The sequence below is a fragment of the Artemia sp. Qi Xiang Cuo genome, chromosome 14 (assembly GCF_049724085.1).
Source record: "Artemia sp. Qi Xiang Cuo chromosome 14, ASM4972408v1, whole genome shotgun sequence".
NCBI classification, from domain to species: Eukaryota; Metazoa; Arthropoda; class Branchiopoda; order Anostraca; family Artemiidae; genus Artemia; species Artemia sp. Qi Xiang Cuo.
The window spans coordinates 62,536,137-62,550,992 of NC_142807.1; the positions used below are offsets into that span (position 1 = coordinate 62,536,137).

Below are 14,856 nucleotides of genomic sequence, written 5' to 3' on the forward strand. Positions count from 1 at the left end.
ATTCAATAAATAAGCACTAAAATCACTAGATTATTGACAAAATTCACTAGATCAAACAATCACTAAAATCTAATGTTTTTTTCACCGGGTGGCAACCCTGGTTGTATGCTCAGGCGTTTGTCTTGTCGCCTTGACGAACATTCACACAAAATGGAAAATTGGGAAGCCTATCGTGTATCTTTTGTTTGAAGGTTTCTGAAGGTCTTTGACGGTTTAATCTTTGTTCCACTGTCCTATTTTTTTTTTTTTTTTTTTTTTAATTATTGCGTATCATATTTTGTCTTTTAATACCTGTTTTTCCTTAAGAGATTCTATTTTGTTTCTGCAATACAGTTGAATTGTTAACTATTCTATCAAAAATCTGAGTAAACATTATAATGTACTTAATATTGTTCTTTCAGGAAAGGTCTGTTTCTTAATTTATTCAATCATTTTTTGCCATTCCACGATATTTAAAATTGTGTAGTTCACACTCGTTTGGCCAATTGGGGGGGGGGGGGTTCAGAAAATTTTCCCAATGGGATTCAAAACAAAAAAAGTGGAAATTTTTGATCATTGTTTTTCTATATTTCCTGGGGAAGAGATCTTCGGATTAATCTTTTGGGGGACCCTCCTCCATTCCGTGTGTGTAGGGATTGTTGTTAGGGTGGGGACTATAAAGGGTTTGTAATGTCACCTGTTGAGACCATAAAATAGGAACAGCAATGTGTTTAGAATGTACTACTGAATTTGGATATCTGATTTTCTAATGATTTTGGCAAATCAACAATTGTTTTAAAGTTGCTCAGTAATTCTCAAAACACCTGTCGATGTTTTATCCAACTCGTAAAAAGTATTACCATTTTGCTTGTATTCCATCTAATATTTTGGATGAGGGGTCTATAAATCCCTGAAATGATAGCAGTGGCAGTTATGGCCTCTGTTGCTCGCGGGGAAAAATCTTGATTAGAGCCCCCCCCCCCTGTTCCCAAAAAAAATCTTCAGGCCAAATTTTAACGAAATTTTTATTTATTAACAGGATTATTTAAATTGAATTGCTGTAATTATTATTAGATTATATGTTTTAACTTATTTTTATTTTACTATTTGATTAACAATATATTAATTATTTATTAACTAGGCCCTCTACTGTATTAATACAGTTTCAAATATTATAAAATGATTATAACTGTTAGATTATTTGTTTTAAATTTCGCGCCTCTAAAATTCCTGTGCCTGGGGCAAGTGCCCCCTCTTTCCCTCCCCCAAAACCTCCTCTCGAGGGTGGGTAAAAAAATACAAATGTTAAGACCTAAAAGTATTCCCGTTTGAATGAACCGATCCTCATAAGGAAATACGTTTTGACTTATTCCCAAGGTACGGTCACTGCTCCTGTCCCCCTCCCAAAAGAACTAATAAAAGCAAAGTCAGCTAAAGAAATATTCCTTTATTGTACTTACAAGTTCGTGTTCCTTTACCGTCTAAATCTGAGACTTACAAATAAGCGTTTAAATGGGGATATGTCTGTTGGAGGGGTAGTAGCCACCAATATTATACCGGTAGGCCACAATGCCACCAGTATCGGCTTGTGCCAAAATATTATATTGGGATGCCCGCGCCTACCACACAGGTTCTGTAGATATCGGGTGTGCTAGTACCGAATTTACAGTATACCCTGCCCCAGGGTATGATAACGTGATCGAGTAGTCAAATGGCCACTTTAAGGCCAAGGGTACCCGCCCTGGGTTACCGCTAATATTTCTAACTATCTCCTTGGAGGTAACGAACCCCCCTGTCAATATAATAATGACAGTATCTCGTAACTCTGTTCCTACCCGGTCTGGGTTCCTGGGAAAATTGTACACAGTTGTAGAAAATATCTTACTTGTAATCTTCCAAAGGTCACATATAACAAAAAGAATAGGCTTCCCCAAACGGTGTCAAAATGCAGACTAACTAAATAATATTTTACACTAACAGAATCTTGGTACTTGGGGTGTGGCCCAGTGTGACGCTGGATAATCAAATGACTCAAGTCCCTCAATTCAATTTGCCCGACACATACTTTCAGAATCAATGACTTGAATTTTAGCAAGCCCATGCGATGACCCATACTGAATTCTAATCCAAGCAATTTACTTTCTCTTGCAAAATGGTTGCCTTGACGACGAGAGTTAACTTACGATTGAAAATTATCTTATACGCAACTCTAATTACAGAAAAGAAAATGGGTCATTTATCTTAAAAGAAAAGAAACAAGGAGTGGAACCCCAACAATGTCCATTTATTTAGACAGTGAAAAAAGGTACAAAAGTCTAAATGTTTCGATCACATTGACACATATACAGTGATCGCCATCAGTAGAAATATTTCTACTGATGTAGACATAGTCTAGATAAATGGATTTACCCCATTTGAACGTTTATTTGTTCGTCATAGAAAGGCAGCGTTGTCTAGCGTAGTTGGCGCGTTGGCAGCGTAGTTTAAGGTATTCCGGCGAAAATTCTCCCACTTAGGATAACACAAAGAAAAAAGGAGAGGCTACTAATCTCTACTGACATATTAAAAATGTACTTCTTAACAAGTACAGTTTTGTACCTTTTTTAACTAATTCTTTTTTTTTATTTTTGTGACGGATTTTCACAAGCCAATAAAGTAAATCCTTAAGCGCGTGCCAAGAGAAGTCAAATAACTTTCCTTTTTATCCTCTTTTTGTATTTAATCGTTGCCACTATCTCTAATTCTAGCTAGTTCAAAAAAGAAGTGCAAAACCTGATTGGTTCTTTTTTGTGAAGTTTTAATCCAGTTATAAAAAAAACAAGAAGTTTTCGAGTCACAATTTTTTTTCAAGTAAACTCTCTGTTTCAGTATGATAAAAAGATGGACATACGTAGCATTTAGTTCAAGCACATAAAGAAATTGCGCATGCAAGCGATAAGTTGAATGATTTATTTTCAAAAAAAAACTCTTTGAAGTTGTGAATTAGTTTAAAGAGCACAATTTAATAGTTTAAATTGACCTACAATTCTTGTAGACCTACAATTAACATATTCAGCTTGTTGAGTCGAAGTTCCAAATTCAGAAACTTCTAACTGAAAAAGGCACCAAGCGGAGATAAACCTAGATAAAGAAATTTCTAGGTCGAAAGCTGGCGTAGACCATACGCCCCTATTTACAAAAATTTGGCGTTTTTGGACTGCAAAATTGCGTCTATCCAGCATATAATGTGTAAAAAAAGAAATAGGCCTCTACTGAATTGTGTCTAAAGCAAGGGCGTATCCAGGATTTATGTTGGGGGGGGGGGAGGGCAAAAAGAACTTTAAAAACACATCAAAAAATTGTTAGTATACATTTTGTTACGTTTTTACGAGTCATACATTTTTTTTTGGGGGGGGGGTAAACCCCGTAGCCCCACCCCCTGAATACGGCCTTGGTCTAAAGATAACAAAAAATGGGTAAAGAAATAATAGGTAGCGGGCGCCGTGGCCCAGAGGGTTAAACCAATGACTATAAACTGATACAAGAGACTGATCAGAGGAAAATCAAAAATATCTAAAAAAAACAGTCAACCCTATCTACCCTATCACTCCCACCGTTTCCAAGGTAGCCCCATTTAGCCCCCTTTGATAACCCAACCGTTGTTTTCTCGTCTGAGTAGAATCTGTTGCATTAGCTATTTGTAGCATGTACGCTTTTATAGTATAAGTATATAAGTATAGTATAAGTATATAAGTTTAAGTATATAAGTATAAGTATATAAGTTAGTATAAGTATATATAAGTTTTGTAGTATAAGTTTCCGGCTGTTTACTTGCTATGGTACATTCTGAAAGAATTGTTTGTCAATTTTTCCCCCTTTGGTAATGATATTGAATCAGTGGTCTTGCTTTAAAAAGGTGAGTTAGTTTTCACGGGGCCAAAGAGACCCCACGAGGCCTTGAGAAACAAAAACATTAGCTCCATCTAGCTTTCCCATTGTGAACCATAAAGCTGATGATGTTATTTGTAATCTCTGTTAAGCATCTATTCGGCTTAAGATAAATCACAGTTTATAGATTAACCAATAAATTAATAACCAATTAACCAATTTTAATTGACCAATTAACCAATTTTAATTGATGTATTTGTCCTCATTTTTAAAAACTAACCTCGCCCTATATATTTATAATCAATAAAAAATGGATAAAAGAAAATATTCTGCTCACTTGCTTATTTTCAAAACATTTCAGACTTGATCCAAAGAAATTAAACCTTTAACTGAAATCAGTATTTTTTATAATTAGAAATAAGCTTGTATAGCATTGCTAGTTTTTCATTCCTATGCAATCCAACAAAAACTGTTTTTTATTAGTTTCCCTATGGGTCACCCACTTTGCCCCCTTGTGTATATCTCCGAGTGCCAGGTGTTTCGTACAGTTCCGCCACGCTTAGAATACTTTTGCCTCGCTTGGCACCCGTCGCCTGGTGCACGTGAATCCTGAATAATCGGTAAACCCTCGCGGTTTCCTATACTCTTTGTTCAGTCTGTGTCCACCCATGGGGGCTTGGTACTTTTAGTCGAATGATGTTTGTGTTGATCAGAGAAAAGCCAAAAGATTCCCATATAGGGGTACCAAATGGACCCATTGTATGTCACAAGGACACATTCCCATGTGCCAGGACTCAAAATGGCAAAAAAAGTGGCACATTTTAGAATTTTGGGACATAAAAGGTTAAAAAAGGGATATTTTGTAAATTATGACGGAAAACAGAAGGTTTCCCAAATGAATATATATTTTGGTAAAAAATTTTCACTTTACAGAAAAATAGTGCTTTTTCTCGTTTTATTTTCTTTGGCATCAAGGATTTGCCAGCAATATCGTTAGTGTAGGATTTTCCCCAAAGTAAGGGATTACATGTTTAAATGACTTTCGTGCTTTCACAATCATTTTTGTCATTTTGTATGAATGTTTTATATGGATTTTTTTTCGTTTTCAACCTGACCGCTTTGAAAGAAGTTTACAAAACGTCTTTTGATCAACAAAGCAACTGGTAAAAAAAAAAATAACCTCTAGTTTTTGACATTTCAAGATGGACACATTTTAGCTAAAAAGTTGGAAACCCTGATCCTGTTATGATTCCAATTTGCTGCATAACGGGAAGGTTAAAGAGGATTTTTATGTCTTTCTTTGTTTCCAATGTTATTGTCCATTCTAAATTATGTTAACCCCTTTTAATTCCAATTGCTCTCTTATTTTTTTATTATTTTTCTGTTTTATCTTTTGATGGTGGTTTTTACTTTTTGATTTTTCTTGACTTGTATACATATACCTGTATGTAAGTATTTACATGTACACGTATTTACATATATATTAAATTGACACGCTTTAATTAATTTGATAATTTTAAGCCAATTTTTCATGCTGATTATATAATTTTTTGACTGATCTATTAAGTTTATTTATTTTTTTTAATTTGTCGTTAATTTTTTATTTTGTATTGATTTTAATTTTAATTTTTATTTTTGATGTTATTCCTGAGATTCTATTGCCGTAAATTTTGTCCTTTTTAATTGCTTTATTTTTATTTCATGAAAAATATAAATTCGACAATGTTTACTTGTGAAGCCATTTTCAAAGTAATACTGTATTTTATTTTTATATTCTTCAAAGTTAAGCAACTTCCCTAGGGATGTCTATGTCCATTTTTTAAGATTAGTCTAATAAATATGTGCCCGGAAAAAAAGGCAGCCATAAAAAAAAGAAATAAGAAAATTGGAAACAGGATTTAAGAGTATAAAATTCAATTTGACTGAAATACATGTTCGGCAAAGCCCCCTGTAAAAACCATTTTTAAGATAGATTAATTTGTATTTACTCCACAAACAAAAGATTATATATATAAACAAACTGTGAAAATGCCTAATGGCATATTTAAGCGTAACATACATCACCGTTACTGTCACAAAAATAAGAAACGAAAAAAAAAGTTACAATACCTGGCATCATGGATGAGTGAGTGAGCTAAAATGAATATCTTTTTTTTTTTTTTCTTATTTATAACAAAAAAAAAAAAATTGTATGTTATGTATTTCAAGAGTACTAAGACTCCTTTTTGACAGAGGGGGACAGAGGGGGTACTTGCCCTGAGGGAAGAAATTTTAGGGGCACAAAATGATAAAAAAATAATCTCATGGTTATAATCATTATGTAATTTTAAAAATTGTATTTTTATTAAAATAAAGTAGAGGGCGTAGTTAATAATGAAAATAATTAACAAATTAATAAAACTAACCTAAAAAACAAAAAAACAATTAAATAATAATAATTAATTAATTAAATGAAAATAATTAAAAACAATTTAAATAAAAAATAAATTAAAATGTACATTATTTATTCATTAACAAACTGACAATAATTCTGTTCATAAATGAAAATTTGTTAAAAATTGACCTGCAAATTTTGTGCGAGACAGGGGGGGGGGGTAATCAAGATTTTACCCCGGTCGCGAGAGGCCAGAACCGCCACTGCTTTTTGATGTACTTAAAAGAGAATGTCCTATGGCATAGAATTTCCGAATATATTCCCTGTAATATATACAACTGTATATATAAACACAAATATATACAACTGCAAATGGGCAGTTTTGAAAGATCACCGCAAAGTTTTTTTCCTTGCCTTCTTAATTAGATTTCTCGGCAATTTGTTTCATGGAACAGGGTTCGTGATTTATTATGTTCCATTTAATTACCTGGTGAAAAGGAGTTGTAGTAATGAATGGTATTTTGTCTTTTCAAGTGTTAATTAAATTCGGACCTAAACATAGGTAAATCATTTATTTCCAAAAAAAATACCCGTCAGTTTTTGCGAAAATTATCCATAATACTTCTGTTTTTTCAATGTTTTTTCATTGCAGTAATTCAGGATGGCGAACTTGGTCCACAAGTCTCATTTGCGTAACACCCAAGTATCACTATTTTGGACTAATGCGCTTACGCACTTTCAATGCGCATTCACATGTATTGCGGGTATTCCAAATTTTACCAGAAGTGCCACATCCCAACCAGAAGGAACGTAAAATTCTGTTTTACTCGACAAAGGGTGGTTTTCATTGGCGGTCAGTTACGTTTTGACTATAGGTGTAAAATGCTTTCAATAACTTTACGTCAGTGGAAAAGGCCTCTTATTAGTTGAAGGTGATGTCATGCGATAATTTTGATCCAATGAAAGGGCGTTTCACGGTCGTTCTGGTTTGAATTTGGTACTTCTGGTTTTATTTTGAACACAATCTAAACATGAGCATGCGTATTGACAATATCAATAATCGTATGTTCCATTTTTAACATAGCGGTGATACTTGTCGACCACGTTCTTTACCCTATAATTGAACTGTATCTTCTCAATGTTAGATGAATCAGTTGAATTTCCTCGGCAGACTTTTCAAAAGCTTTTCGTTTTTAAAATTTAAGTATTCTCAGAAACATAGATGGTGGACTCAGGGTTGCCACCAGCGAAAGAAATATCACTGAAAAATTAGCAAAATTACAATCCACTGAATGAAGATGTAAATTTTCTTTTACCATGGATCAGTTGGATTTTAGCCGTGAATTAGATTGTTCAAGGGTATGGGATTCAACCCTGAAAAAACAATAACTTTGAAATCGGCAATAGCCATCTGTTGTGAAAAAAAAAAGGAATTTATTGACTGAGGAGGCCGCTTCTTTAAATCCAGCAAACTTTTGAGATTTTACGCCATGCGGCAGAATATATTTTATTTTAGCAGCTTTAGGGTTGCAACCCTGTTACTGCTTTGCGCAGTTGAAAATAAAAAGCTTGCTATTTGACGTGTTATTGTAAAGATATTTTATTTATCCGCCCACAAAAAAAATTGGTTATTTGTATTTCATAGATCAATATTTTGATAATGGATCGTCTTTGTAGGTTTTACACCTCTGTTTTACTCAATTTTGTCTAGTTTGATCTAATATTTCCAACATGTCATTTATTTTTTTACCTTTCCTTTTTATTTACCCCTATTCTTGTTGGGTTTTGTGGGCATGATCTTCCATAAGTGCCATTTAGGGGTGCAGTCGTCCTGGGTGCAATCTTCTCATGGCTTGATCTTCTGGGTATAACTTCTCTGCCCATTGTATCCAAGCTAAAGGGCGAATCTTACTCTTTATTCTGGAAATAACCAAACTATTGATCTCCCATGAGCCATCTAGTGTTTTTCCGAAGGGACAAAGGTGTCGTGCAAAATTCTTCCTAAACTATATTTAGCCTGCTTGTAAGGCGTTGAAAGTATCAGACGAGACCATTTGTCTTGAGAGCGACGAAGGAGTTGAGGTTTTCCAACCTTTTAAGGGATAGAAGTTTGGAAGAACTAGAACCTGAAATAGAATACGATAACCGCAATTGCGCACATGATCAACCTTCAGGAATTAGAGGGGGAGTTATCGAAGTAGCTTTTCAGTAGAGATGAACGCTCAGCACAAAGACGTTTCTTACTTACAGTTCGTTGCCACATTCTATGTCCGCGGTTTGTTCATGGAGTAGCAATTATACATATTGGTTGATCTTCTGTTTTTTTTCCTTTTTTTTTGAAGTTGTTATTATTTAGATTCTTTCTTTCTCAACCCTGAAAACGCCTTGTTGTATACATATGAAACTTTCGAATGATTATTCTTCCCATTGACCATAGACTCATTGTTTCCCCTGTTCTTTAAATTATCTATAATGATTAACAAGGAAGGGGAAAGGAAGCTAAACTTGTATTTATTATTTTTTTACCATGGGATCTAGGTTCTCGACTAGACACTAACTAAAAACTAATTGTGGCTTCGACGTTTTGTTAATTCACTCAACTCCAGTTCCTTTTTTTAGAAATACGGGAGCCTGATTACGTAGAAGCAGATTACGGAAGTATTTACGGAGCCGTTTTTGGTATCAGTTCCATAAGGCCCACTGGTTTGAGTCTAAGTCAGACGGTGGGCCAGCATGCCGATCTTTTCACTGGCTCCTTAAGACGAAGAAAAGAGCCCTCACCTTCTAGTCAGCCGAATTTGTATTCCCCGGTTTTGGAGAGAAGAGAAGTGAGTTTTTTAATTTTGTGTGATATTAAATGTTCTAAGGAAAACAAATTTTTAGAAGAAACGGGCTTATGGCCCGTCAAAAAGAAAAGAAGAAAGATAACGTGAAAATTTCATGTCCATCTAGTTCTAGCATGAATGAGAGCCAAAACCAAAAAGAAAAGAACGTAAAGAAAAGGACCAAGAAGCCACAAAAAGTGGAACAGAAAATAAAAATTGAAGAAAGGGTGAAAACCATGAAAATTTATAAACGAAAAATTAAAAATAATCAAAGTCTATTGAATAATAATAGCCAACTGTACAAAATTTACTCGAGCCAAATCTAGGTAGTAACAAAATAGAATATATTATGTCGGTTGTTTCATGCAGAAGCTATAGAGTAGCTAAATATATATTTCTAACTGCTTCATGTCATATACGGAAAGTGTTTAAGGCTAAATAGAATAAACGAATTCTCAATTCCATTCGAATCTGTTTTATGTCAACTTAACTCTTAACTCTTTTCAACTTAACATCCTCACATCTTTTAAACAAAAAGCAAACAAAAAAAGACGAGACACTTGCTCACTTCCTCTTGCTTGCTCTTGCTCACTCAATTCCCCGACGGGTAGGCTACCATTAATATTCACTACCAATCCTCATACTGTTTGGCACTACTTGAGGTAAAAAAAAAAAAAAAAAAAAAAGCCCCCTTAGCAGCCTACGGAAATCGAGTCTAACCATCTGGTCTAAAATCTCACCTGGTAGTCTTTCCCATGTTAACGGAAGCTGGGGTCTGAGTGAGAAGCCAGACCGAGTCGATGGTTTCCTTGGTCGTTGAATCATACCTGTGTTACGAGTACCATATCGATGACGTTCAGAAACGTAACAAAAGATATTAATACTTAAAGAAAGTTTAAAGAAAATATACTTAATTGTGTTAGAAAATATATTTAATAATGTCTCAAAATATAGCTCAAGGCTGCAATTTGTCACCAAAAAAGAATATAAGAAACACGCAAAAGTTTGACCAAATCTACATCCGAAATGCAGAACTCTTCTCATAATAAGCTTATTTTTTTTTTATTTCATTCTTGTTTTAATTGCTTTATATTAACGACTTTTGAGACTTTTGACGGCGGTTTTTACTTTTTGAGTTTTGTCGACTTATCACTTACATAACTTGACAAACTCTCAATTCCATTCGGATCTATTGTTTGACATAATTCCACAATTATCTTTGGCCAACTTTTCATCTTTTCCGTTTTAATAATTTACCTTGTTTTGTTATTTAGATAAATATATTATATTTGCTAATAATATATTTTTGTATTATCATTTTTTGTATAAAACTGCTTTCATATTTTGCACTTTATCGTATTTTTAACTTATGACGGAAAAGTTTTAGCAATATCAAAAACCATTTTGTTTTGTATATATTTTATTTAGATAGTGTTTTGTCCAATGCAATTGGACAAAACAAAACAAACCCCCGCAGACACCCACTATATTCTGAACGAGTTTGGTTATCAAATCGAGATAATCTGTCCTCTCTTAATTAGTCTTGGTGTTATTTCTGATTGGAATAGTAATATTGTAGTTAATTAAAGTTAATTAATAATGTAGTTAATTGTAGTTAATTAAATTTAAAATTTAACTCTTTCAATTGTCGTTGCATTTTCTTTCATACAAGTAATTTCATAATTCCATCAACATACTAATTTAAACAAGCTTATTTTTACAGTCACTGATGCAAATTATTTTTGGTTTCTCTTAAATTTGAGGAGAATAAAAAATTAGTTAATAAGTAAAATAAATTAAATGAAAAAAAATAAAAGTAAAATGTAGTAAAATAATAAAAAATAAATAAAAATATAAACAAAGATAAATGAAATGTAAATATTAATATAAATAAATATAAATGAAATATAGATATAAAATGTAAATAAAAATACATCAATAAAACAAAATAAATGAAATAAAAAAGAAGAAAAAACAAGTAAATAACTAAATGCGGTTGCAGTCAGCAGTGAAAAGCCGAGTAAACTTTAAAATGTTTTAAATTACTGACATAATTGAGATTGAAGATTGCAGAAAATGAAAAAATCTCAAAAATGAGATTGTAGAAAAATATCTTTTTAAAACATGTTTGCAAATTTTATATTTAACACCGCCTTAAAATTAAAGCCGACGTAATATCCTGCCTTAAGCAATTATATTTCCCATTCTATGCATTTATATAGTGCTAGACTTATTCCTTCCCTGAAAATTCTAACCCGTGGAAAATTCCCACGAAGAGCCCCCCCCCCCTCTCGTGGAAAATTCTCCCCACATGCAAAATTGAGCAGCCTTTGAAAAAGTTGGGTGGGAAAAAAGATTTTGGTGCTTCTCTTTTTTTTCTTTTTTTTTATTTATTTATTTATTTATTTTTTTGGACTGCATTTTGAGGGGATTGCTCATTCTCATTAGATTGGTCATTTGCCTCCATTTTTTCCCAATTTGATTATGATTGTGCTGAAGTTAATACAGCATACTAGTTAACTGTGTTCATAAAAATTTAACACAAAATCTAATACCTGGTTAATTTTTTATCGTTCCAGCTGTTATTTGTTCTCACCTGGAACTTTTTTTTTGAGTATTAATAACTTTTTGTCGGACCTGGAACACGCTCTAAATCATTTCTCGAATCTTTTTACTTATTATTCTCGGTATCACAATTATTATGCAGTCATAAGATAGAAAAAAGTGATATAGGCCAGGTTTTCACCAGTTGGTGTTGTTTATTCCATTTTTCCATAAACAGAAGGCACACATGCAGGTCGTTTTGCAAGGAGGGGGCGGTAATAATAAAAAATCTATAATAAAATAAAAATAAAAGAATAAAATAAAAAATCTAGAATAAAAAATCTAGGGTAAAAAAAACTAAATTCATTTAACAACTTAAATAAGGAGTGCCCAGAAATTCAACAACAAAAAATGGGAATCCTAGGGAAAGGGCCGAACCCCAAGGCCTCCTCCATGCACGTCCCTGATCCAAGGGTATGGAACGCTTTGCCGATTAGTCGCAAGGAAAATTTGACTTTAATGATTTTTGAAATCAAACTTGAAAAGATACCTCAGAATGGAAAATTAGTTTTATCTGTACAATTGTTTGTTGTTTTGGAAGGGGGGTCGCATTATTGTAGGAAATTTATAGTTTTAACTGTAAAAACAGTAAATCTGGTAATCTATTTCGAAAATAATCTTCCAAAGTTTGACGGTTATGAAGAAATGCTATCATAACCAAAGAGTAGCACTATTCAATTTGCCTATTCATCGCTCTTTACAAGCACAATCTTCCATAAAATTACTTTTCTACCCCACTACATCTCCCCTAAGAGGGCAGGATATAGCTCAAGACTGTATGGACTTCGCAAGAAAACACTATAGCATCAAATTTCTTACTTTACACTAAGCAAAAAAACCTATTAATCATAATTTCAGGGCCTCTTCCATTTGAATCCATATTTTCCCAAAATTTGTTTATACTCAGGGACGTCGGGTACTTGGGCACTATATGGGCCTTTACAAGGACACCAGTCACGAAAACCCGTTTTTGACGGGTTAATTCAAGAGACCGCTATAGAGTAATGCAATGCATAGCGTGGTTTTCCTTGCGTTACGATATTTAAACTGTTGTTTTTGTGGGGTTTAGGGGGGGGGGAGGTACCTAGGTTAGGTTAAGTTACATATTTAATATATGCTATGCTTTACGTTATATTATGAACGTAAAATAATGACTTACCGGATAGCCATCTCCTTGATTTTTTTCCCCATTCCAGAGGTCAATGCCAATGTTGTAAATCCACAAATAATTGACAGCATTTCAGTTCATTACAAGGGGATTTTTATCTTGTCATTATTAAATTATAAAGAAAAATTATCATTTGTCATATTTCTTCTGACACAATTTAAAATGTCATTTATAACAACTGCCAAAAGAATTGAGTATGCCACATAGCTCTACAAACCTGCCTGATAAAAAGAAGAGACAAAAAATTAAAAAGCTGTGATATTTTTCTGTCAAGACTGTCAACGTTTTGCTGTCCCTGAAATATGTCCCTTTTTTTGCTGTCCATAGAGCGTAACATTATTGACGTTTTTCAAGAACGGTGAATGATTACAAGTCAGACTGATCGTGGCTGTGGTTTTACTTTTTTTATCTTAATATGTACGTCACCGTGAGTATCATAGCTCCAAGAGGACTCATACGTTTAAGAAAGAGGGTTTGTTTTCAAACTTAAGGGATTGTGCACTTTCAAGGTGCCAAAACTTTTAGCAAGCTATATTATTCTTTAAGTTTAGCTAGTATTTGTATGATGTAGCGCCAACCTCTCAAGAAGTGAAGATACTTTAGAAAAAAAATTTGGGCTATATATTTGCACATTGGGGGGGGGGGTTGAAGTATATCGGGTCTGCATGCAAAATGTGTTAGGTAAAATTATTCGGGATATTATGAAGTAAGAATTGTTTTCTGACTTCACACTGTCCAAATACTTTACCCCTACCCCCCCCCTCTAATGTGAAAATATATAGCCCAAATTATGTATTTACTATATATTCGGTCACTTGTTTTTGTTTTGTCTCACGCTAAGCTGAAAGAAACTAGCGAAAGAAACCGGTTTACAGTGCCTTAATGGATGAACAACTTGAATGGACGGCGCTACATCATACAAGTTCCGTTTAGCTAATAAAAAGTCGAGACAAAACAATTTGAAAGTTGTGATATTTTCATGTCAAGATTGTCAAGATTTCGAAAATGTACTGTGCTTATCTAGCCCCCCCCCCCCCTGTAAAAAATTCTTGCAGAAAATCAGTATCATTGAAAATTCCCCCCATATGTAGAACTGCGCAACCACAAAGAAAGTACGACAAATAAAAATAATGAAAAAAGAGGAAATGTAGAATAATCTAACTATATTCCAAATATAGGCAGAATATGTGTTGTAGAATGTCACATAGTATTTATTTTTACATTTTTATTTATTTAGTTTTTCGTGTTTCTGCATAATTTTTTTCCCTGTTCAATTTGAAACTTACAGCCGTAAGTCCTTGGACCAAGAAGACTAATGTACAAAAAATATTCAAAGGATTGGTCCCTCCTCTTAGTCGGCAACCCTTTTGGCTCCGGATCAAAATCGGTCATAACGTGAATATTAAAGGGTCAGCGATCAGGGTTGCCATCTATAGCACAAAAGTGCAATTTTAGCACTGTTTCATCATGTGTAGCACTGTAGCACGTGCTGCATGGAACGACCAAACAGTAGGACTTTTGTGCTACAATTTGTAACACTTTTGTGCGACAGTTTTTCTTTTTGTCTTGGACGAAAAAATGAGGATTTGGAAAAAAGGCAGAGGAATTAACAAAAAGCGGGGACCGCCTTTTTCCCATATTTGTTTCGAAAGACTGGTGCAAAGTTCTATATAACCAGGACCTCCTTTTTACGGTGTTCGTTTCGAAAAATTAGCGCTAAGTTTAAAATAACCAAACATAAAAAGATTAAAAAGTTGACCTAAAACTAACTCAAGTACGCTTAAACGGACGACGCTCGTGTCGCGACTTGTGCTACAATCAAAATTTGTTTGACTGTAACACCAAAAATCGCTGTGTAGCACGCAAATTTGGGCAATACTAGCACTTTAAGAACTGACCGTGGTGGCTACCCTGTCAGCGATACTTTCATTTTAAACAGTCTGTTAGTAAATAATAAGGTACATTTTATTGAGAAAGTCATTGCAATGCGGTTCTAAACTTTAATTATTACTAGAAAAACTAGAAAAAATATATAGGGT

General features: G+C 33.7%; 1 protein-coding gene across 1 annotated transcript in view; it reads left to right on the forward strand.

Moving 5' to 3' along the window:
- RhoGAP93B (MyTH4 and RhoGAP_KIAA1688 domain-containing protein RhoGAP93B) overlaps positions 1 to 14,856 on the forward strand; it is a 232,382-nt gene that overhangs the window by 182,252 nt on the left and 35,274 nt on the right. The window contains exon 8 of the mRNA XM_089100012.1: positions 8,840 to 9,048. Coding sequence (XP_088956138.1) covers positions 8,840 to 9,048 — 209 coding nt within the window. The remainder of the gene's footprint in view (positions 1 to 8,839; positions 9,049 to 14,856) is intronic.